Here is a 25,220-nt window from a genome sequence, read left to right as displayed (position 1 = left end):
CTGTGTTGTTCGGTAAAGATTCAAACCTGTAATGTGACGTCTCGTCTCTGCTCAACTGTTTTCAGTTTCATTTACTCTGTTATGGGTGGAGAAATGGTTGAAACGAAACTGTTATTAGTTTATTTGTCCACTAGGTGGTGCTGAGAAACTGCACTAAAAATGATCAAATTAATTGTTAGTCAGTAAATATTAGGAACTAAGGATGATTAACTGAATATTAAAACTTTAATATGATCAGTTGACAGTAACTAAAAACATTTACTTAAACCTTAGCGTCAAGTTGTATGCCATGTAATTCACTACGTTTTAAAGTATGATCTACATTTTATTACACTAAATTTAATTTGTGAGTATAGGCCTATGATATGAAGTATAAGATTGTTCATCAAACATATATGATCTCTGTCATGTCAACACTGTCATCTTATAATATAAAGAATATTCCCATTTTCAATGTCATTTTATTATTTAGAACACTTTCATTGTCTAAACTCTTCTGTCCCATTTAAAAACATGTTTTTATTACATATAATCACATTCAGAAATGTCATGATGAGATTTGGGGTTTTGTTCATTACACTGTCCAACACTGTAAAAAAAAATATATAATATTTTCAACTTTCAACTACACCAATAAAAAGCAGCAATAATAGTAACTCCATAATATTACTTAGGATATAATATGTATTTTGCAATGTTCAAATAAAGACTTTTGACTTCCATTAAAGGCAAATACCTTTTTATAAAATGTTAGTTTTTTAACTGATAGAATATTAATTCAATAAAATGTCTGCTCATTATGCAGTAGGCCTAAAATAAAGCTGACATGAACAGATACACTTCTGGATTTATATACAATCATGTAGTGAGGTGCAACCTGTAATAAACAAGAGATTACAGGTTACAGGGCGTGTTTGTGTGGCGGTGCCGCAGAGACGAAAGCTGGGACACCGGGTCGGAGGCTCTGATCTTACAAGGTTGGTTTTCAGCCAAGAGACGCTAGGTGGAAGGCAGAGAGCCTCCATTCTCCCTATGACAAGTTACAAGTCATTTATTTAACCATCACAATTACTCCAAAGCTGTTTAATTAAAAATGAAGCATAGTTAAGGGAAAAAAAATCTTGCATAGTTCCTCTTTAAATGAGATGATTCAGCAGTGGTTATTTGTTAAAGCCAACCCAAACCCTTTATTTTGTGCTGGCTCAGAAAAAGAGTGTGTGTGTTTGAAAAAAGCAGCACCTGGTGGAAATATGTAAATTCAGCATGTGTCTATGAATCTTCTCTCCTCTCCCAACAAACACACACACATCTAGCCGCCATATTAAGGACATATGTAGGACAAAACGACATCAATCATGTTTTTAATGATGGGAGGCTGTGGGTGGAGGTTGTGTGGCAGGTGGTGGGCCAGGACCATCTCCCAGGCATCCACCAGATGAACGTTGAGTCCTTTGAAAATGGCTCTGAGCACTTTATCACCCTGCAGAGAGTACCAGTCGCTGTTGGTCAGTGTCTCATAAAGCGTCAGCGCTTTAGGGTTTGCGGTGCGGATGATGACCACTGTGTCTGGAGCTCTGTCCAGCAGCCGCACCACGGCCCTGCGGATGCTCTGCAGCCTGCGGATGTGTACCTCAATGGGGTAAGTGCTGAAGTGAGACCAGATGCCAATAGCTACAACAGTGCTTCTGTCTCCAGTTAAACTGTCTAATTCATTGGCGATGTAACGGAGCTGGCTGGTGGGAACATTACCAAAGCGAATAGGAGGACCATGGCAGCGGTACGTCACCAAGGTGTTGCGAGCATTATGTAAAGCCATGAAAGGTCCAGCTTGCTTCAGACTGTGCAGGTCGAACTCAATGAGATCTGGAAGCATTCAACAAGAAACGAAGAATTAATTCCACAGCGAGAATAACATCAAACAGAAGAAATACCTCCAGATCAGGTACCTGGTACTGCTTTGGTGAGGTGTTCAAACCACTGTCTGATGGTGGAGTCTCCATAAAGGTGGACCTGCATGCCTTTCAGACAGCCACCGATGGTGGCGGTGTTGAATTGTTGAACCTGGGCTCCCCTCAGTGCTCTCCAACTTCCTTTGTAGTAATAACCGGCGTGTCCAGACTTCACATCACTGATGTTCACTTCTGCTGGACATGAGGGGAAGTGTGAAGGATAGACGTCAGTAAGTTCTCTTTTTTAAATTTGGGCTCAGGTCAATGTGTTGTCACTGAAAACAAATCTTTATCCGAGCCAAAATCAGCCAACAATCTCTAAACCTCCCTATGCCCATCTCTCTCCCTCTGTCTCAATGTCAAATATGTATTGGTCATTATCTGCATTTATTGATCCTTCTATCATTACATTATTATTATTGTTGACTAGGTTTTAATGAGAGAATTATATGTACTGTGCATTGATGTTTTCATGGAAGCATTTTTTAAATTCCACTGTACTGCTTTTTGTGCAATGACAAAATGATCTGATTTTCACTTTGCATCACTAATTGTGCCCTTTCCTCTCTGCGTAACCGTGCATGTAAACTTCTTTTTTTTTTTTTTACAAAAATGTGGGCTTTCGATTCAACTTCCAATAGCTGGTGCAACTTTTTACTTTCAGCCTTCTGATCTGTTTTTCACTGTAAGTTGCATTGAAGCCAGCATGAGAAAATTAAGATTACCGGTAAATGTATTGTCTGTTGTGCAGGAAATTTTGCTTCGCTTTCCCACAGCCACAAGAAACACACACAAGTATACAAAAAAAATATGGAAATGGTGAATAAAAACACTGATTGAGCAGCATATACCCACCACCACCCACACATACAATCAAACATCGGTTCTGTTTGCACAAAGCTTCCTGCCTGATTTACCTCTAACAACCTGTCGTATATTTAAAGTAGAACAACATTGATCATGATTGTCAAAATCCTGCTTTACCTGTTGTTTTTGGCAACACAGTGACACTGGCAGGTCCTGAAGCCTTAATAGAGCGTTTCATGTTGACTTTACTGATGGAAAACAGAGTGAACATAATAATATGGGTTACAGCAGACTGCTGCTTCAAAAACTGTAAATCTATTTTAAATATGCACATCTACTAGCTATAGGTAATACTCTACTGTATATGTATGTATTCCAAATTCACATTAAGACTAAAATGAAGATACACTTTCTTGATCCCAGGCTGGGAAATGACTGTGTTACAGCAGCAAGCAAATAACACACAATACACAATACAAATAGAAAAATACGACCAATAGTTAGAATAAAGAAAAAGAAACACAATTTTTAATAACAAATATATAAAAATGTATACATGTTGTACAGATGTAAAGTCATTCAAAAGGCCGGTCCTACGTGTCTCTCTATTCCCTCACCTTTGAAAAAGCTGCTCCTCCTTAGCAGTGAGATTTCTTCTGAACCCTCCCTTAGAGTGTGTGACCCTGGTGTCACAGCTCAGCTTCTTTGGCTTGTAGCAGAACCACGGGTCACCTGTTTGGAGGTCAGTGTAGTTGCACAGCGGCTGCTGGGTCGGATGCAGACAGATGTTACAGGTGGTCCTCTCAGACACCGAGCCTGAGCGGAAGGTGCTTTGAAAGTAAATCCTGTCTGGCTGTTCCCTCGTCAGTCTTTGCAGGACGGTCACAGCCTCACTAGAGTGAACCAGTGTCACCTGATGGGGTAGAGAAACAGAGCTTTCACTGAGAAAACAAGCACAGGCCTCGAGACGGCGTGGGGTTCAATTTGAATAAAGACTTACAACAATACTGAACTTGAGTTTTTTGCATCACCTCAACCTCAGCGCTCCCCTCCCAGAGCAAAGAGAACACAGCAGAATAGGAGCCATTGAGGTGATCCTCCATTTGCCCAGCCACACCTGCACCAAGCTCCTGGTTATGTAGACGGCTGACTAAGAAGTCCCCCCCAGATTGCTTGGGTTGGCCTCGGAAGTCGTACATTTTAATCATAACCTCCAGCTGATCTCCTACACGCCACTGTCCTCCTCCCTTCTTTGGGAGGAGTGTGAAAGTGCTGTGAGCAGGATCGCTGGTCTGCTCCAAAGAAACCAGAGCTGCGGTTTCAGGCCACGCAATGTAGTCCAGTATGACGTCCTCTTCCTGAGCGTCCTTCGGGGTCAGTGGCTTGAAGGTGCAGAAGCCGTGATGCATGTAAGGGTCGGTTAAAACTTTTGGGAGGATCATGGTGGAGTTGACTTCATGCTGAAAGTGAGACGGAGAGAAAGTATTGGAAACAAATGAGCCAGTGTGGAAGATGTTTCCTGCCACACAGAACGAAATTACTGTTGGTCACTTGTGGTGTTGAAGTTTTTTATGGTTGTAAGACATTAAATTGTGTGCATGTGAAAACTAACAGTGAACATTTCAAATAGGGTCATCTACACTGATCTACTTTAAAAAAGTTGAGGCAACTCTTTGAATAATGAATTTATGTATCTCAGGCAAGATTAAATCATTTGATTTAAACCCTGAACTTCGTGGTTGGGAAGCTCATGTGCTAACCGTCACACCACCATGCCACTACACAAACTACTTATATAAAAACTTCATTTTTAAAAGAATTATTCAAAGACAAAAAATACTGAACACATTTATTTTCAGACAGGTGCATGGGACAGTGACAAGCAGATCCCAAACTCTGCACATTGTCAAACTTGCAAGGAAGATATTTGGTGACTGCAGTGTGTGAATATGACTGTGTGCTGTTTGTGTCATTGCTCATTCATAGAACATATAAAAAATAAAGTCATTCATACCAAGTTTAACTTTGTTGAATCTAAATGGCTAAATATTACAAATACATTTAAAACTAAACCTATTTGTGTAAACATACAAACCTGAAATTTAATTGTTAATAACCCAAATTATATAAATTTACTTCACCTCAGATTGGCTTTTTTCAAAAGGGCAGGTCCTCCCCTCCTCTAAGATGATGTGATGTAGCACATAGATTAAAACGAACACAGCCAGTGACAGGAAGATGACTCCGTACTTTGGAAGGCTAAAGTTTGCCTCCCTCGTTTTACAAGCCTGGACCATCCTGATCAGGAATCTGTCTTCGTTTCTTCTCTGGCTGCTGCAACCTACTGTGACCAGTTAATCTGGAACTACAAGTAAAAGATCAAACAAAAGAAAGTTGTAACCCACAACTTGTTCTTGTGAAATAATGTAAAACTCAAATTGTAAAATTCTCACTATCCAAATAGTTTGTCATGTCTGTCTGGCTCCTAGGGTTCCTACGCAAGTATGGAAAGTATATGGAAAAGTATGAAATTTGATTTTATACATTTCCAGGTTTGGAAAAGTATGGAAAATGGAAACTATTGTCTGGAAATATATTTATCTTAATACTTATCTGGTTTTGGTCTTATCTTAAGTTATTTGGGTTAATTATTCTGTTAGCTACAATCTCCTGGAAATTATTTGGTTACATATTGGCATACACATTCAGAATAATGAAAACAAAAGGTTGATTACATGCTTTTTTATATTATGCACATCTATTTACTCAAATATCACAAATTATTTGAATTTTTTTCCCGAGAAGTCTGGAAATTATAGGGTCTGGAAAAAGTATGGAATTTGGACATTTTAAATAACCCTGAAGTAAGGAAGTAAGGTTTATTTATATAGCACTTTTGACAGATAACAATCACAAAGTGCTTCACAATAAAATAAAATACAGCAGTAAAAACCTAAAAAATAAAATACAATGAATAAAACAATTTAACACATTAACTAAAAGCTTGCTTAAATAAAAAAGTTTTCAGTTGTTTCCTAAAAGAGTCCACAGATTCTGAACATCTTAGACTAAAAGAAAGAGGCAGGGCATTCCAACGGCAGGGCAGAATACCCGGCCTTCCTGGAGTCCCTTGGAGGGGTGCTGGAAAGTGCTCCAACTGGGGACTCCATTGTTCTACTGGGGGACTTAAACGCTCACGTGGGCACGTGGGAGGAACGGCTTCCCCGATCTGAACCCGAGTGGTGTTTTGTTGTTGGACTTCTGTGCTAGTCACAGTTTTGTCGATAACGAACACCATGTTCAGGCATAAGAGTGTCCATCAGTGCACGTGGCACCAGGACACCCTAGGCCGGAGGTCGATGATCGACTTTGTAGTCGTGTCATCTGATCTCCGGCCGTATGTCTTGGACACTCGGGTGAAGAGAGGGGCTGAGCTGTCAACTGACCACCACCTGGTGAAGCTCCTATGTGGCAAGGCACCGGGGGTGGATGAGATCCGCCTCAAGTACCTCCAGTACCTTAAGTCTCTGGATGTTGTGGGGCTGTCGTGGCTGATGCCTCTGCAACATCGCGTGGCAGTTGGGGACAGTGCCTCTGGACTGGCAGACCAGGGTGGTGGTCCCTCTCTTCAAAAAGGGGGACCGAGGGGTGTGTTCCAACTATTGGGGGATCACACTCCTCAGCCTCCCCAGGAATGTCTATTCCAGGGTACTGGACAATGCGGTTTTCATCCTGGTCGTGGAACACTGGACCAGCTCTATACCCTCCACAGGGTGCTCGAGGGTTTGTGGGAGTTTGCCCAACCAGTCCACATGTGCTGGACTCGGAGAAAGCATTCTGTGGGAGATGCTCCGGGACTATGGGGTCGGAGGCCCTCTGCTGAGGGCTGCACAGTCCCTGTACGACCGGAGCAGGAGCTTGGTTCGCATTGCCGGCAGTAAGTCGGCCTCCAGCAGGGCTGCCCTTTGTCACCGGTTCTGTTCATTATTTTCATGGACAGAATTTCTAGGCACCAGGACCTCCAGCATGCACTGGTTTGCAGCCGAGTGTGAAGCGGCTGGGATGAGAATCAGCACCTCCAAGTCCGAGGCCATGATTCTCGACCGGAAAAAGGGGGGCTTGCCCCCTCCAGGTCGGGGGAGAGTTCCTGCCTCAGGTGGAGGAGTTTAAGTATCTTGGGGTCCTGTTCACGAGTGAGGAAAGGATGGAACACAAGATTGACAGCTGGATCGGTGCAGCGGCCGCAGTAATGCAGTCATTGTATCGGTCCGTCGTGGTGAAGGAGTTAACCTGAAAGGCAAAGCTCTACGTTGGCCAGGTGTACTGCACCGTGTCAGGTATGCAGCAGGACCAGTGGTACAGCGTTGTCCAGGATTAAGCTGGCTTGTGTGATGAGTTCAGTCTTATTTGTCAGTGCTTTGTTATGTTTTCATGCTTGTTTCTCAGCATTATGCTGAGAAACAAGCTTGTGGCCTAAAATAAATCTAGACCAGTTTATGTAAGGCGAGACACTACAGACAAAAACACAGTTTTTTCATGCACTGATCATTTTTGAGATTTTGGGCTATTTTCCTTCCTTAACATTATTATTATGAAGAATATTCTTTCAGAAAAGTTGAAAGAAATAGTAGAAAATCCACATTAAGGTGGTTATTTTACTTCATTTTGCAACAGCTGAAGATTAAATATAAGAACATTTTGTCTGGTAAGTGCTTCAATATACAAGGTGTATAAATTATTTGTATATTATTATTTGGACAATCTGTCAGACATCCGAAGAAGCAGTCCTGGCAGATGCAAAGACTCAGTGTAAAAAGAAAAAGCTGCAGGATATGCAGCTTGATAGAGAATTATTTTCTTTTTTTTTTAAAGGTGTAAGCTACAAGTTGAATTCCTTCCAGCCAGTAGGTGTCGCACTCGCACCCGCCCGCTCACGCTCCAACCTTCAATTGTACTTGTAGCCAGGTTCACCTATTGACCCTTTGCACACAAATAGCCATACGTAATTAGATTATGCAATGTTTGTTCCGTTTACAAAGATTTTCAAAAAAAATTGCAATACATTTTTGTTTGTCTTAATGTAAGTAATCAACTCAGTAATTTTCAAGGAGATATCTTAAGGTTAGACATTTTAACCTATTCACGTGAGAAAAATAAGAAAGGGCTATATTTTGGTCTTTTTCAAAACTTTCCCCTAATGGGATTCTTCAGGGCTTTTTTCCCCTCACTCAGGACATGTTGAGTTGAGTTTGCTTCTGTTGCAATTTGTTCAACCTTTTTTTTTCATAAAATGACTGGACTAATGGTGATTTACTGTATTCTCTGCAGCTAGCCTGCTCCAGACCAAGCAAACAGCCAGGCTTAGTAATTCAGTGAAGTCAAGAGTCATTCTGATCACAAATCAACATGTTTTGTACAGTTATTCCATATTCTTATGTACGTATTGTCATCATTTTTTATTGCGTGGAAGTGTGGGGCAATACCTATGCAAGTAACATCACTCTCTTTCTTCTGCAGAAAAGAGCAGTACAAGTTATTCACAAGGGAGGCAACAGAGAACCCTCAAATAGATTTTTATTTTTATTTCTGCAGGTTTATTGAAAGTGGCTGATCTAATAGATCTTCAGACCTTAATGTATAAAGCAAAGAATAGATAATTACCAGAACAATTAAAGAACTTGTTCAAGCTGGAGGAAGAGGATAACAGATTGAAGCTTGATTTTAAACATACATTTGCAAGGCTAAGCTCAAAACAAATGTGTATCTGTTGCAGGTATAAAACTATGGCATTCACAAAGCAAGGAACTGAAAAGTTGTAAAAGTATATCTCAGTTTAAGAAAAATGTTTAAAAAAGAAAAAAATAAGCACCTACAAAAAAGAAGGAGAAAGAGAAAAAGAAGGGGGAAAAAAAGACGAGCGGTGTCCACTGCTATTTTTGCTTGTTTGTTTACTTGTTATAATCATATGCTTCATCATCTTTAATTTTTTTTGAAATAGTGTATAATACTGTATTGGTGTTGATATTAAGCCAATTATAACAATAGAAAGGGGCAGGTACTAGGAGTTTTTCTTCATCCTGCTCCTTTTCATTTATGGTGATTATTCTACACCATGTGTACTACATCATGTAACGTAACGTACAAGTATGTAAACCATGAATGGAATAAATCGAAATTAATTAATTAATTAATTTTTAAACAAACAAAATACATTTACAATCATGAAAAAAAACATGCAAGATTTAGGCTAATTTTGTAATCATACGCCTTTTCATGTGTTTATCAGTATCAGTTATTGCATTGTGGTATACACCACAGCGTCTATGTTTAGCTTTGCCCGGCCTCTCTCTCAGTCCATCGACAGACAGGTTAAAAATCAATAATCATGTCAGCCTTAGGCCACGTTAGTTTATACAGTCTGTGTATTTGTACATGAAGTGAAGTGCCTCCCTACTCATCACTTCCTGTTGTTTCCTCCTTTTCTCTCAGTGTCTGTGAAGAACTATAATAATAATAATAACAACAACGTTGTATTAACACTTACCTCCCTCAGACTTCAGTTTCTCTCCTCTACTCCGTCCACTTTGACACTTTAACAGACATCAGATTTGTTTAATACTTATAGTTTGGTTTCACTGGCTCCTCCTTCTTGTTCTCTTAGATTAGATAAGATTAGAAAAACTGTTTATCACAGGAAATCATCTTTGGTGTGCCTCCAAATATTAAAGCAGAAGTAAGCGATCCGGTCGTTTTGGCTAATGCTGCGTTCCAGGCAGGCTTTTGAAACCGTAAATTACAGCTTCAAGTCATGACTTACGACTTTGTAGCGTTCCAGGCAACCCGCAACTCACGTTTCTCCGACCTGTTTTACCTGTGAAAGTCACTATAACGGCCACTCGTAACTTCCGACCCGTGAACTCGTACCAGATCGAACTGGTATGACTTCACAGGTCGGAAAAACACGAGTTACGGGTTGCCCTGAACGCACCATAACTTCTTGTCAGCCGACGGAGTTAGCAGCCCCCGCCCTCGTCATGGATCTATTGGTCCTCGTCCCTACGTCACCACATTCACGCGCATCCCTTGGCTGCACACACAGCCCTTCATGCCGTTCTCTCTCCTCATTGGATAAAAAATGTAGGATACAAGAAAAGTTTTCTCCTCGGCTCAGAGCAGAGCACACTTTTTTTACACTACAGTGGAGTTGTGGAGAAGAGAGGTTGAGACTTTGATGAATGTGAGATTTTTCAATGATGCTTTAAAAAAAAAAGAAAAGAGTTGAAATGAGCCACAACAAGTAAGTAGAGGACTTTTTTGTGACTTGTGGCTATTTTTTGATGAAATCAAACAAAGTATAATGCTCATTCCAGCGAATTAAAAAGTTGAGCTCCTGCTACTCTGCTGTGAAAAAAATTGCATTGGGCTGAATGGCAGAGACAGAGCACCCAGGCTGCATTTAAAAAATATTTTAAATTATTCTCTGAGTCTCTGTGCATTTTTGACGGCATTGTGAGAAAGAAGACAAGCGTGGCTACAAACTGTTTCCAAAATCATGAGTGTAGAGTGTCATTTGTAGCTTTGCTGGCAGTTTCAGAAGAAAAGTTCCAGTCGCTTTTTTGGATCTGCTGCACTCTATGATGACGTCACCCACTCTGACCCAACCCCATACACACTCATTGAAAAGTGTGAAATTTGTCAGAAATCCTCATGTGCTTTTAAAGGATTTATCTCAAAAACGGTACAAGCTATGAAAAAGTTGTACACACAGGATGAATACATTAGAAGTTTGTCTACAGCTTGGAATTTGAATGAAGTCTGTAGGTGAAAGTATGTGGAAGCAAATGAGGTTCAAAGTAGGACCAGTAGTTTCAGAGTTTGAAGACCGTTCCAATGTATTTCTAATGGGACAAAAAAATCAGAAAAAGTTAAATGGAAGACAAGTGTGGCTACAAAACTGGAGATAACTCAGAGCAGAGCAGAGGGACTGAGAGACCCGTGTTTCGGTCCAAACACTCCATGTAAGTGATTGCTGTCGAAAGGTATAACTATTTAAGACTTATATTAACACAAAAATATCGCTTACTTCTGCTTTAAAAGAAGACAGACACTCTTCAGACATGATGAAAGAAATTAAACAAAATAAAACAAAATCAGGCATTGATACTAAAAGGAGGGGAAAACACAAGCATACTGCATGTTGATTAAAGTGCTTAAAGTACAGACACGGTGATCAGTGGTGTGGTGCTCTTGAGTTGTTCACTTTTTGTTGGGAATGTGTATGGCTGTGGGGATGAATGAAGGGTAGGGTCTTCTGTGATGGTCTGAGCTCTCTTTGTGACTGCTTGAGTATGAAGCTCTGATAGTGAGGTTTGAGTTTTTCCTGTTATTTTACTTGCTTGTTTAGTGATCCGGGAGAGCTTAGATTTATTTTTTACTGAGGTGTGTGTGTGAACCAGGATGTGATGTTAAGCTCTAGCTTAAAGTTATCTTAAAATAGCCTAGAACAATAGCTGAGGTATGACAAGAACTCTAACAAGTCCACATCACTGTTAGGATTTTTATCTGAAAGAAGCTTATTTTAAAATATATGAAGCTGTTAACTAGGTGCTCATCTCAGCTTACAATGCGTTATTGTCTTCTCAGACAGGATATGACCCCTGACATGTAAAGGAAGAAAACTAGTAGCCCACTTTTTAGTTGCCCCCTCTGGTTGAGACAACTTACCCATGTGACAACAACACCTATTCCTCTTGGTATCACACCTGCATGGATTCATTCAATGTGAGCCTATGAATAAATATTGAGCTATAGGATACAGCAGCGGTAGAAGAGCTGTTGACATATTTCCTGTTTAAAAGCACAAAGGTATTACAAGTAAAATAAACTGAGAGTATCAGAAATAAAAGCTTCTATTTACACAAAATACTTCTGTCTTTTCTTATATTTATTACTGTATATATTATCATATTTATTAAAAGAATTTCAAAAAAATTCAAATTGCACTCATTATCTACTCATCCTCATGTCGACTAAGGGCTGGGAGACGTTTCGGTAACACTTAACTTGAAGGTATCGTCATAAGAGTGACATGACACAGTCATGAACGTGTCATAAACATTATGTCAATGTCATAACGTTGTCATTAAGTGTCATTCGGTTTTTGTAGGGTTAGGTTTAGGGTTAACCGAATGACACTTAATGACAATGTTATGACATTGACATAATGTTTATGACACGTTCATGACTGTGTCATGTCACTCTTATGACAGTGTCATGTCACTCTTATGACGATACCTTCAAGTAAAGTGTTACCGAAGTTTCAGAGTCCTCCGTGGCTTCTCTGAGTTACAGGGGTCTCGGCGTAGCAGTGCATGTCCATATAACGGTTGCAAATGGATACCACTTTTCTTCGTAACAAAAGACACACCAAAAAACATCCAAATACCTCGTGAGATTTGCACCGGCGTCAGTGCGATTACTGACACCGGCGCAAATCGCGCAAGATTTGGACGGACCAGGAAGAGGAGCTTCCGCTGCAAACAAGCTTGAAATATAGACTTATTTAATTTTTTCAATACAAGACGGACATTACAGACGAGCACTATGGAGGTATTTGGATGTTTTTTGGTGTGTCTTTTTGTTACGAAGAAAAGTGGTATCCATTTGCAACCGTCATATGGACATGCAGTGCTGCACGGAGCCCCGCTGTAACTCAGAGAAGCCACGGATAACTCTGAAACTTCTCCCAGCCCTTAGTCGACATGAGGGTGAGTAGATAATGAGTGAAATTTCAATTTTGAGTGAACTATCCCTTTAACATTAATTCAGTTATGGACACATCCCATGAGGTTTGTTTTAATCCTGTGATTCTGTCACTTTAAGTTTAGTGTGTGGGGAAATTCCCCACCCCCATGAATACACACAGTGACATAGAGACATATATCAACACACATACACCAACACCCACACACATACACACTCACACTCACAAGCTTGCACACCAACACACTAGCTATCATTACTGGGACGTTATAGAGACCTGGCCGGGGGGCGACCGCCATTCCGAAGGACCGCCATTCCGACGGTCTGCCAGTCCGAAAATTCCCGAAGGTCCGTCATTTCGAACTTCCCGAGGGGCCGCCGTTCCGAATGTGTTTTATTTTGAAAATTGACCGGATTCTCTCGTGGTTTGACTTCCTGCCCGGCTTGACACAACGCGCCGCGGGGACAGCGCCTGACCGGCCCCTCCCCCTCCCCCTCCCCCTCCAAAGTTTCACCCAGGTGCGAGTCTGATGCATTACATCCATGGTCTGATGCAGCCGCGGCACTCCTGCTGAAAATAAATGTCCTTGCTCTGTGCTTTGGTTAGGTTTAGGCAATGTAGAAAGGAGTTGGTTAAGTTTAGTAAAAAGGTTAGGTAGAGGCCAATAAAATCGCAGTTAATATGTATCTCCCCCGGGAGTCGCTACCACCGCAATTAGGCTTGTTTACTCCGTGCCGTAAGCCATTCAAGATTTTTTCAGGTTCGGAATGGCACCCTTTCTTTCAGGTTCGTAATGGCACCCTTTTCCCATAAATAATTAAGGGTCGGCATTCCGTCAAATTAAAGTAAACGTTCGGAGTGGCGGCCCTTCGGAATGGCACCCTGGAACCGACATGGCCAGACCTGTTCTCTTCACACAATCAACACCTGCACACATGTACTCTTCACTCATGCACACCTTACACTACTGATTCCACTGATCCTCCACACTCCATATTGTAAATATGTTTCTTTGATGGCTTAATTTGGTTCAATTTGGTTTAATAAAGTACTGATTTGAACATTTACATGGTGTTGTCTGTCTCCATTTTTGTTGTGACCCTTCAGGTCATGACAATGTAAATTGAGTGGGCCACTTTGCTTTGTTATTAATAAATCCAGATTTTCATGGTTTTATGTTTTTTCTTTTTTTAAATCAGAGGGTGTTCCCACCATTCCCATTGTGACATTTACAGGCGTTAAAGGGATAGTTCAACATTTTGGCAAATTGGCCCATTGCCATAATCCCTGTCATAGCAGCAGGTTCGTTACCTTTAATTGTCGGTGCAAGCTATTTTTAGAACGGCGGAGCAGAGCCGCGAGCTGCTCAGAGCTATGCTATGGAGGCTAATGGGATTTCTTGGTTTCCCTCATCAAGCTCATCAAATACACAATCCAACAACTCCAAAAAGCTCTGGTGGACAAGTTGTGACCGGCACATTCACCACACTATGAGATAATAACTGAACGTTACCAAACAGAGTTGTTTTAGAGGTAAATTCATGCAAAACCGCTGATGCGCGTTTTCTTCAGGGACAGTTTGTCAGCAAGCAGTCTCTCGAAAACAGCTCAGTTTTGTAACGTTCTGTTATTATCTCATAGCGTGGTGAATGTGCAGGTCACAACTTGTCCACCAGAGCGTTTTGGAGTTGTTGGATTGTGTATTTGATGAGTTTGATGAGGAAAACCAAGAAATCCCATGAGCTTCCGTAGCGTAGCTCTGAGCAGCTCACGGCTCTGCTCCGCCGTTCTAAAAATAGCTTGCACCGACAATTAAAGGTAACGGACCTACTGCTATGACTATAGGGATTATGGCAATGGGGCAATTTGCCAAAAATTTTGAACTATCCCTTTAACACTGGCCTGCTTTTTTGTTACATCCCACATCCTTGATAAATGCTCTGTCTTTTTCATTAGGCCTGTATGGTTAATCTGAAACAGAAAGATTTAATAAAATTAGGTTGTTCTTAAGAAATCTTGTAAGATATTGCTTTATGCACAGCTCCACTACTTCCTGAAATAAGCCAGCTCCTTTATTTCCTGTTTTACATTATTGGACCAACTGATTAATCCAGGTCTGACCTCACAACAATGGTCAGGTACACCTGGATTAATCAATTGGTCAAATAAAAAAAAAACAGGAATTAAAGAGCTGTCTTATTTCAGGAAGTAGTGGAGCTGTGCATAAAGCCCGTTTACATTGAATATTAGTCAGTAGGGATGAGTAGTCAACAAGTATCAAATAACAAGACGCCATGGACTGGTGTTCCTCCCGTCCTCCGCAGTTTTTTCAGTCACCAGCCGCCACTGGTTTTAGCCTATGTATGCTCGTACACAACTCTCATTAATTATTCAATCATATAGCCGGTGCATATTCAATCATATAGGTGGGGCAGTTTATGTGTGTCTCACTTTATCCTTATAATAAGTAAGACAGCTGAGGTAACATGTAATACAGTCAAATGACAATTAAAACTGTTCAAGCAGGTATATTAAAATACCTGTATTCAATTTTTACTCCTTTAAAGGGATAGTTCAACATTTTGGCAAATTGGCCCATTGCCATAATTGCTATAGTCATAGCAGTAGGTTCGTTACCTTTAATTGTAGGTGTAAGCTGTTTTTAGTACAGCGGAGCGCAGCAGCAGGCTGCTCAGAGCTACGCCTTGGAGGCTAAGGGAATTTCTTGGTTTCCCTCATCAAACTCATCAAATACAAAATCCCAAAACTCCACAGCGCTTTTGTAGACAAGTTGTGAGCTGCACAACCACCACGCTATGAGATAATGACGGAACGATACGAAACGGAGCCGTTTTCGAGGTAAATTCATACAAAACCGCTGATGCGCGTTGCGTTCAGGGACAGTTTTTCAGCAAGCAGTCTCCGTATTTACCCTGTATTTACCTCGAAAACGGCTCCGTTTCGTATCGTTCCGTCATTATCTCATAGCGTGGTGGTTGTGCAGGTAACAACTTGTCTACAAAAGCGCTGTGGAGTTTTGGGATGTTGAATTTGATGAGTTTAATGAGGGAAACCAAGAAATTCCATTAGCCTCCATAGCGTAGCTCTGAGCAGCCAGCTGCTGCGCTCCGCCGTACTGAAAATAGCTTACACCTACAATTAAAGGTAATGAACCTATTGCTATGACTATAGCGATTATGGCAATGGGCCAATTTGCCAAAATGTTGAACTATCCCTTTAAGACCAGTCAGTATTATAATAACAATACCATTATCACTGGATTATGAGCCCTGGCAGACAGCTTGTCGTATCCAGTGATCTTCAGATATCATTATCAGCATCTGCACAACTGCTATTTTCATGTGCATCCAACTGAGTTAAAGGGATAGTTCACCCTAGAATGATATTTCGCTCATTATCTACTCACCCTCATGTTGACTAAGGGCTGGAAGAATTATTAGAGTCCACCGTCCCTTCTCTGAGTTACAGGGGGTCTCGGCGTAGCAGTGCATTTCAATGCAACGGTTGCAAAGGGACACCAGAGCTCTTCGTAAAAAAACACACACAAAAAAACATCCAAATACCTCCATGATGCTCGTATGTAATGTCCGTCTTGTGCTGAAGCCCCAAATTGCGTAATTGTCCCGAAAAAAATTAAATAAGTCTATATTTTAAGCTTGTTTGTAGCGGAAGCTTCTCGAAGCTCCTCTTCCTGGTCCGTCCAAATCTCGCGTGATTCGCAGTAACCGCACTGACGCCGGCGCAAATCACGCGATATTTGGACGGACCAGGAAGAGGAGCTTCGAGAAGCTTCCGCTACAAACAAGCTTAAAATATAGACTTATTTAATTTTTTTCGGGACAATTACGCAATTTGGGGCTTCAGCACAAGACGGACATTACATACGAGCATCATGGAGGTATTTGGATGTTTTTTTGTGTGTGTTTTTTTACGAAGAGCTCTGGTGTCCCTTTGCAATCGTTGCATTGAAATGCTCTGCTACGCCGAGACCCCCTGTAACTCAGAGAAGGGACGGTGGACTCTGATAATTCTTCCAGCCCTTAGTCAACATGAGGGTGAGTAGATAATGAGCGAAATATCATTCTAGGGTGAACTATCCCTTTAACAGCTGAGTCTTAAAGCAGAAGTAAACAGAATGTTTGTGTTAATATAAGGGTGTTTTCACACCTGCAGTGTTAGTGCGCACAAAATTTAGATCGCACTAAATTTGGTCCCATTTGGGTCAGTGTGAAAGCACATCGCACTCTAATGCGCACCAAAACTAGTGCGGCCTCAGGAGGTGGTCTCGGTTCGGCTCCAGCCGAACTCTGGTGCACTAGTTGATGTGTGAAAGCAACCGCACTCTGGTGCGACCCAACTGCCAGGCAAACTCAACAAGTTTGAGCTAAAAGGGCTCCCGTAGTCGTTGACAACGGGTTAATGCAGTGGGGAGACCGCCCAATGCTCCGGTGCTGCGGACTGCGGAGCTCTGTCCCCACAAACGAAGCAGCAGCAGCGGGGCAGCCAGTCGGTGCGTGTCCGCTGAGTCCGCTCAGACACCGGACAGGTCGGCGGGTTCGTCCCTTGGGCCCGCGGAGCAGCTGATTACCGAGCAGCAGAGGTCCGCCCGTGTTTAACGTTTAACCGGGAACTAACGGGACCGAGCTGGGTGAACGCAACCGGAAACCAGCCGGAAGTACCAAACTAGAAAAGTAGATCGGAACTATCGTTTGCCAAGAGTTATACATACAAACACGTTCACTAACAGCTGGGACAATAACTGGTCGACCACATGTCGTAGGTGTGACTGCCTCTTAAGGAGGGGGGGGGGGGGGGGGGGGGGCGTTTTTTTTAATTCAATACTCTATCAATACTACTCTTTCTCTCTGTCTGTCACTGATGATGAGCTCTGCTTCATCATCAGACCAATCCTGATTAAAATGCCTTATTAAACTACATCAACACAGGCACAGCAACTATGTGAATATGAAATGTCAGATTAAAAAGGCTCTTTAGACATGTTTTTTTTTGTGACAAATAAGTTTGCCTATTATATATCTCTACTAGCCTACCACTTGTAAATTGTTTGTTCTGACATGTCACTGCTAAACTAGTTTATTGAATTGAATATTTACTGACCCCTTTCATTTATTTTCTTCTTTGGTGGTAAACACACAACTGGCGCTTGAGGTTCATTATCGCCACCGCATGGACGTATTTTTCGTGCACCACTGCAATGCATTGTGGGTGATATACAGCTCTGGAGTGACCATCGATGTTGACTTGATCACTCAGCCCTCAAGGGTCGATCTCACCAAGTTCACTTCAGCTGTTTAGAGAAATGGAACAGCCCTTATGATGGCGGCGGGGATTCCCCCGAGGGCAAGTGCTGAGGGCAAGTGAACGAGGGCGACTCAACCCGCTTTTGGAACGCAGCCCTAGTTTTTAATGCTCTTGTGTTTGTGTCCAGGTCAAAGTGCAGCCTCACAGACCGGTACCGCCTCCACCTGGTAATAGAAGGACAACCGGTGGAGAGGGTCCCACATTTCAAGTTTCTGGGGCTCCACATCTCAGATGATCTGTCCTGGAGCCACAACACCACCAGCCTAATCAAAAAGGCCCAGAAGCGCCTTTACTTTCTTCTTAGGAGGCTGAAAAAGAACCGCCTCTCACAGGAAGTAATGATCAACTTCTATCGCAGCACTGTGGAAAGCATTCTTTCCTATACGGCTGCACGATCTGGCACAGTAGCTGCACTTCTGCTGAGAGGAAAAGCCTGCAGAAAGTTATTACAAACAGCGCAGTGGACTGTGGGTTCCACTCTTCCCTCCCTCAGTGACATCTACCAGAGCCGTCTCCACAAGAGGGTCTCCAAATTCCTGATGGACCCCTCACACCCTGGACACGGCCTGTCCAGCAGGCTCCCATCAGGAAGGCTGAGAACCTTTCGGGCTAAAACCCAGAGGTTAAAGAACAGTTTTTATCCAAGGGCTGTGGATCTCTTGCTTAGCTCCTAACGTGATGTAATTTATGTTTTTAATATGTTGATGTATTTATTTGACACTGGCACATTGCACTTTATTTGTGCAAACACTTGATTATTTATTTATTGATTGATTTGATAGCTCTTTGCTGCTATAGAAGACTGCCGAAGACCTCCTCTTTGTTATGTTGCTGCCGTTCTGGGCCATGGACTCGGCCCTGTTGGACTGGCGCTTGGGGGGCGGCCTCCTGCATCTGGGTGCATGTTACCTACACGGTCAACCTGTAGCCTATGGCAGCGTGCTCATCCTGGCCTTCATCAGCCTGGACCGCTACCTGGCCGTGGTCAGAGCCACAGAAACCAACACTGGTCGGCTGAGGCAACTGCTGGCACACAGACTGGTGTATGTAGGTGAGTGTCCAACCGTTACTACAACACATCTCAGTAGGCAGTTGACTTCTTTTTTTTTATGATTTTATTTATTTGTTTTTATCTTGATTTTACTGTGTTTTGTCTTTTATCTCATTGATTTTAATTCTGTTTTATCATATTTTATTTTATCTTATTGTGTCCATTGTTTTATTGTGCTTCTGTTGTGTTACTTAGCCTACTGTATTTATCTTGCTGTGCAGCACTTTGGAAACCTTATTGTGTTTGTTTAAATCCTGCTATATAAATAAAATTGGATTGGATTGGATTGGATCTCACTGTTGTCCTCTTCTGTTGTGTTTCGCTTCTCTCCTCTCTTCTCCTTTCCTCTCTTCTCTTCTCTTCTCTTCTCTTCTCTTCTCTTCTCTTCTCTTCTCTTCTCTTCTCTTCTCTTCTCTTCTCCCACACCCCCTTACTCCCTCACTTGTTTCGTCTCTTCCGTCATCGTCACCAGGCTGACCCGGGGCCAGCTGGGGGGCCAGAGGCAGAAGCGACGAGCGGTCAGGAGGACCAACATCACGCTGGTGCTCTGCTTCTTCTTGTGCTGGAGTGGGCATCTCCGTCGACGCTCTGCTGCGCCTGGAGCCCGCAGCTACAACCACGCCTCGACCACCACAGAGTCCAAGTCCTCCAGTTTACATTCAAGTTAGTGTTGGCCTGTGCCGATGGTATTCGATAGCACAGTGAGATTGACAGGAAAGGGGGAGGCAGAGAGAGGGGGAATGACATGCAGGAAGGGTCTGCCCGACGCGGGACTCAAACCGGGGATGCCTGCGTTGAGGACTGTAGCCTCTACATGGGACAGCCGCTTTAACCACTGCGCCACGCACCGCCCCAATCTGTGTTCATTTTTAATGTTAAAATATAATAATATATACCGTATAATAAAATGTAAATGTATGTTGAATGTTAATTTGCACATTTGGAGTTTGGGGAAACGTAATTTCGATCCCCTGTGTAATTCACAGTTACATAGTGTGATTGACAATAAAGTTCACTAACTTACAAATTGATAATAAAGCTCACTTGAACTTGAACTTGGAACATGGCATAAAACAACAATGAATAATGCATATTACTAGAATAGAAACAGAATAAATCAGAAAATGATCTTTTTATAGCTTTTTTAAAAACTCCTCAGACGAGAGCTGGGACACAAGGTCGGAGGCTCTGATCTTACAAGGTTGGTTTTCAGCCAAGAGACGCTAGGAAGGCAGAGAGCCTCCATTCTCCCTATAACAAGTTACAAGTCATTTATTTAACCATCACAATTACTCCAAAGCTGTTTAATTAAGGTAAAAATGAAACATAGTAAAAGTCTTGCATAGTTCCTCCTTAAATTAGATGATTCAGAAAAACTAGATGTGTCTATGAATCTTCTCTCCTCTCCCAACAAACACACACACACACACACACATACATCTAACTGCCCTATTAAGGGCATATGTAGGACAAAGCGACATCAATCATGTTTTTAATGATGGGAGGCTCTGGGTGGAGGTTGTGTGGCAGGTGGTGGGCCAGGACCATCTCCCAGGCATCCACCAGATGAACGTTCAGTCCTTTGAAAATGGTTCTGAGCACTTTATCACCCTGCAGAGAGTACCAGTCACTGTTGGTCAGTGTACCATCAAGCGTCAGCGCTTTAGGGTTTGCGGTGCGGATGATGACCACTGTGTCTGGAGCTCTGTCCAGCAGCCGCACCACCGCCCTGCGGATGCTCTGCAGCCTGCGGATGTATACCTCAATGGGGTAAGTGCCGAAGTGAGCCCAGATACCAAAAATTACAACGGTGCTTCTGCCTCCAGTTAAACCGTCTAGTTCATTGGCGATGTAACGGAACTGGCTGGTGGGAATCTCAGAAGAGCGGAGAGGAGGACCATGGCAGCGGTACGTCACCAAGGTGTTGCGTGCATTATGTAAAGCCATGAAAGGTCCAGCTTGCTTCGCACTGTGCAGGTCGAACTGAATGAGATCTGGAAGCATTCAATAAGGAACATATTAATCCACAGCGAGAATAACATCAAACAGAAGAAATACCTGCAGGTTGGGTACCTGGTAGTGCTGTAGTGAGGTGTTCAAACCACTGTCTGATGGTGGAGTCTCCATAAAGGTGGACCTGAATGCCTCTCAGACAGCCACCGATGGTGGAGGTGTTGAATTGTTGAACCTGGGCTCCCCTCAGTGCTCTCCAACTTCCTTTGTAGTAATAACCGGCGTGTCCAGACTTCACATCACTCTTGTTCACTTCTGCTGAACATGAGAGGAAGTGTAAAGGATACAGACGATAGTAAGTCTTCTTTTTTCAATTTTGGGCTCAGGTCAATGTGTTGTCACTGAAAACATTTTCAGTGACAACATATTTAGAGACTGGAGGTTTAGAGACTGTATCAGCCAACAGTCTCTAAACCTCCCCATGCCCATCTCTCCCTCTGTCTCAATGTCCAATATGTATCGTTTCTCATTATCTGCATTTTTTGATCCTACTATCATTACAATATTAGGGGCCAAACAGCATCAGCTGCCAGGACCCTATTGTTTTCCTCAATGTTCTTCTTTCTTTCTTTCTTTCTCCTACTTCCCATGCATAATCAGTGAAAAAAACACAGAAATGTTCGACCCCATGCCAAATGTACTCAACTCCAAGGACATGGGGGGCACAATAAGCATTTAAATTTAAAAACTTTCAAAATTTCTACCAAACCACTTTCACCAAACTTTCACTTTCACCAAAATGTTGCCAAAATGTTACCCCAATACTGCTGAAACTTTTGTCCACTTCAACTCATTACAAATTATGAAGTCCATCACTCAGGTTTTTTTCAAAATCTGAATTAAACCTATCTCCTCAACATTGGTTCTGTTTGCACAGCTTCCTGCCCAATTTACCTCTAACAACCTGTTGTATATTTAAAGTAGAACAACAGTGATCATTATTGTAAAAATCCTGCTTTACCTGTTGTTTTTGGCAACACAGTGACACTGGCAGGTCCTGAAGCCTTAATAGAGCGTTTCATGTTGACTTTACTGATGGAAAATGGAGTGAACATAATAAGATGGGTTACAGCAGACTGCTTGATTTGTGCTGCTTCAAAAACTGTAAATCAATTTTAAAGGGGAATCGGCATTTTTTACAATCTGGACCTTATTTCTAGCATAAAATACGATAATTTACTCACCCAGATAATTTTGGTGTCATTACAAGTCATTCCGACGAAATTAGATCGAGAAAACTCATCCATTTCACCAATATTTTGTTATGATATGCTAGTGCTAGTCCCCTCTGAGTCCGGGGTTAGCTGTTATCAACATCCAGGGTCTGTAGGTTGACCTACTGACCTCTGACGTGGATGATATCATCTCTGAACGCGGCACAGCTACCGCTAATGCTACGGTTCGGTTCTGCATGTTTCCAACTTGTCAGAACAAAATGAGCAGCTGGACGAAGTTCAGCTTCCACAAGCTTCCTCTCCGCAGCCTGGACTTACTAAAGCTCTGGCTAGTTGCACTAAAAATGGACCTGAATGCCGAAGCAGAATGATTATTATCAGAATGAGCCGGGCCTACAGACCCCTGATGTTGATAACAGCTAACCCCGGACTCAGAGGGGAATAGCACTAGTGTATCATAACAAAAAATTGGTGAAATGGACGAGTTTCGCAGTAGATAATGTGTTATTTAGAGGCTGCATTCCGGTGCCCTAGAGACTCGCATTATACGGATATACACGGCTCTCGGCTGGAGCTAATTTCGTCGGAACGACCTGAAATGACACCAAAGTTATCTGGGTGAGTAAATGATCGTATTTTATGCTAGAAATAAGGTCCAGATTGTAAGAAACAGCAATTCCCCTTTAAATATGCACATCTACTAGCTATAGGTAATACTCTACTGTATATGTATGTATTCCAAATTAAGATTAGGACTAAAATGAAGATACACTTTCTTGATCCCCGGCTGGGAAATGACTGTGTTACAGCAGCAAGCAAATAACACACAATACACAATACAAATAGAAAAATACGACCAATAGAATAAAGATAAAGAAAAAGAAACACAATTTTGAATAACAAATATATACAAATTTATGTTAAGATAAAATCATTCAAAAAACCAGTCGTACGTGTCTCTCTGCTCCCTCACCTTTGAAAAAGCTGCTCCTCCTTAGCCGTGAGATTTCTTCTGAACCCTCCCATAGAGTGTGTGACCCTGGTGTCACAGCTCAGCTTCTTTGGCTTGTAGCAGAAATACGGTTCACTTGTTTGGAGGTCAGTGTAGTTGCACAGCGGCTGCTGGGTCGGATGCAGACAGACGTTACAGGTGGTACTCTCTGACAACGAGCCTGAGCGGAAGGTGCTTTGAAAGTAAACCCTGTCTGGCTGTTCCCTTGTCAGTCTTTGCAGGACGGTCACAGCCTCACCAGGGTGAACCAGTGTCACCTGATGGGATAGAGAAACAGAGCTTTCACTGAGAAAACAAGCACAGGCCTCGAGAGGGTGTGGGGTTCAATTTGAATAAAGACTTACAACAATACTGAACTTGAGTGTTTTACCTCAACCTCAGCGCTCCCCTCCCAGAGCAAAGAGAACACAGCAGAATAGGAGCCATTGAGGTGATCCTCCATTTGCCCAGCCACACCTGCACCAAGCTCCCGGTTATGTAGACGGCTGACTAAGAAGTCCCCCCCAGATTGCTTGGGTTGGCCTCGGTAGTCGTACATTTTAATCAAAACCTCCAGCTGATCTCCTACACGCCACTGTCCTCCTCCCTTCTTTGGGAGGAGTGTGAAGGTGCTGTGAGCAGGATCGCTGGTCTGCTCCAAAGAAACCAGAGCTGCGGTTTCAGGCCACGCAATGGAGTCCAGTATGAGGTCCTCTTCCTGAGCGTCCTGCGTGGTCAGTGGCTTGAAGGTGCAGAAGCCGTGATGCATGTAAGGTTCAGTTAAAACTTTTGGGAGGATCATGGTGGAGTTGACTTCATGCTGAAAGTGAGACGGAGAGAAAGTATTGGAAACAAATGAGCCAGTGAGGAAGATGTTTCCTGCCACACAGAACGAAATTACTGTTGGTCACTTGTGGTGTTGAAGTTTTTTATGGTTGTTAGACATTAAATTGTGTGCATGTGAAAACTAACAGTGAACATTTCAAATAGGGTCAGTTACACTGATCTACTTTAAAAAGTTGAGGCAACTCTTTGAATAATGAATTTATGTATCTCAGGCAAGATTAAATCATTTGATTTAAACCCTGAACTTCCTGGTTGGGAAGCTCATGTGCTAACCGTCACACCACCATGCCACTACACAAACTACTTGTATAAAAACTTCATTTTTAAAATAATTATTCAAAGAAAAATATACTGAACACATTTATTTTCAGACAGGTGCATGGGACAGTGACAAGCAGATCCCAAACTCTGCTGATTGTCAAACTTGCAAGGAAGATATTTGGTGACTGCAGTGTGTGAATATGACTGTGCGCTGTTTGTCTCATTGCTCATTCATAGAACATATAAAAAATAAAGTAATTCATACCAAGTTTAACTTTGTTGAATCTAAATGGCTAAATATTACAAATACATTTAAAACTAAACCTATTTGTGTAAACATACAAACCTGAAATTTAATTGTTAATAACACAAATTATATAAATTTACTTCACCTCAGATTGGCTTTTTTCAAAAGGGCAGGTCCTCCCCTCCTGTAAAATGATGTCACGTAGCACATAGATTAAAACGAACACAGCCAGTAACAGGAAGATGACTCCGTACTTTGGAAGGCTAAAGTTTGCCTCCCTTGTTTTACAAGCCTGGACCATCCTGATCAGGAATCTGTCTTCGTTTCTTCTCTGGCTGCTGCAACCTACTGTGACCAGTTAATCTGGAACTACAAGTAAAAAATCAAACAAAAGAAAGTTGTAACCCACAACTTGTTCTTGTGAAATAATGTAAAACTCAAATTGTAAAATTCTCACTATCCAAATAGTTTGTCATGTCTGTCTGGCTCCTAGGGTTCCTACGCAAGTATGGAAAGTATATGGAAAAGTATGAAATTTGATTTGATACATTTCCAGGTTTGGAAAAGTATGGAAAATGGAAACTATTGTCTGTAAATATATTTATCTTAATACTTATCTGGTTTTGGTCTTATCTTAAGTTATTTGGGTTAATTATTCTGTTAGCTACAATCTCCTGTAAATTATTTGGTTACATGTTGGCATACACATTCAGAATAATGAAAACAAAAGGTTAATTACATGCTTTTTTATATTATGCACATCTATTTACTCAA

At 42.0% G+C, this 25,220-nt stretch overlaps 3 protein-coding genes across 3 annotated transcripts in view; all 3 read right to left on the bottom strand.

Annotated features, from left to right (window-relative positions):
- LOC310991483 (zinc-binding protein A33-like) overlaps positions 1-25,220 on the bottom strand; it is a gene marked incomplete at its 3' end in the record, with an annotated part of 79,136 nt that overhangs the window by 31,116 nt on the left and 22,800 nt on the right. The window lies entirely within an intron of this gene.
- LOC310991477 (NXPE family member 3-like) lies at positions 1,215-24,605 on the bottom strand. The gene is made up of 7 exons (XM_083979194.1): positions 24,592-24,605; positions 23,484-23,912; positions 23,075-23,370; positions 21,888-21,958; positions 20,987-21,184; positions 20,326-20,907; positions 1,215-1,309 (listed from the first exon to the last, which is right to left on the bottom strand). Exons 2-6 carry the CDS (start codon positions 23,892-23,894, stop codon positions 20,366-20,368), a joined length of 1,518 nt encoding a protein of 505 aa, XP_083835320.1. The 5' UTR covers positions 23,895-23,912; positions 24,592-24,605; the 3' UTR covers positions 1,215-1,309; positions 20,326-20,365.
- On the bottom strand, positions 1,305-4,944 carry LOC310991478 (NXPE family member 3-like). The gene is made up of 6 exons (XM_083979195.1): positions 4,898-4,944; positions 3,788-4,216; positions 3,374-3,669; positions 2,934-3,004; positions 1,947-2,144; positions 1,305-1,863 (listed from the first exon to the last, which is right to left on the bottom strand). The coding sequence occupies exons 2-6, from the start codon at positions 4,196-4,198 to the stop codon at positions 1,322-1,324; spliced, it is 1,518 nt and encodes a 505-aa protein (XP_083835321.1). The 5' UTR covers positions 4,199-4,216; positions 4,898-4,944; the 3' UTR covers positions 1,305-1,321.

This window comes from Trachurus trachurus (assembly GCF_905171665.1).
Source record: "Trachurus trachurus genome assembly, chromosome: 9".
In the NCBI taxonomy this organism is placed as follows: Eukaryota; Metazoa; Chordata; class Actinopteri; order Carangiformes; family Carangidae; genus Trachurus; species Trachurus trachurus.
The sequence above is the reverse complement of the archived record's forward strand: the minus strand, read 5'-3'. Positions and strand labels throughout refer to the sequence as shown.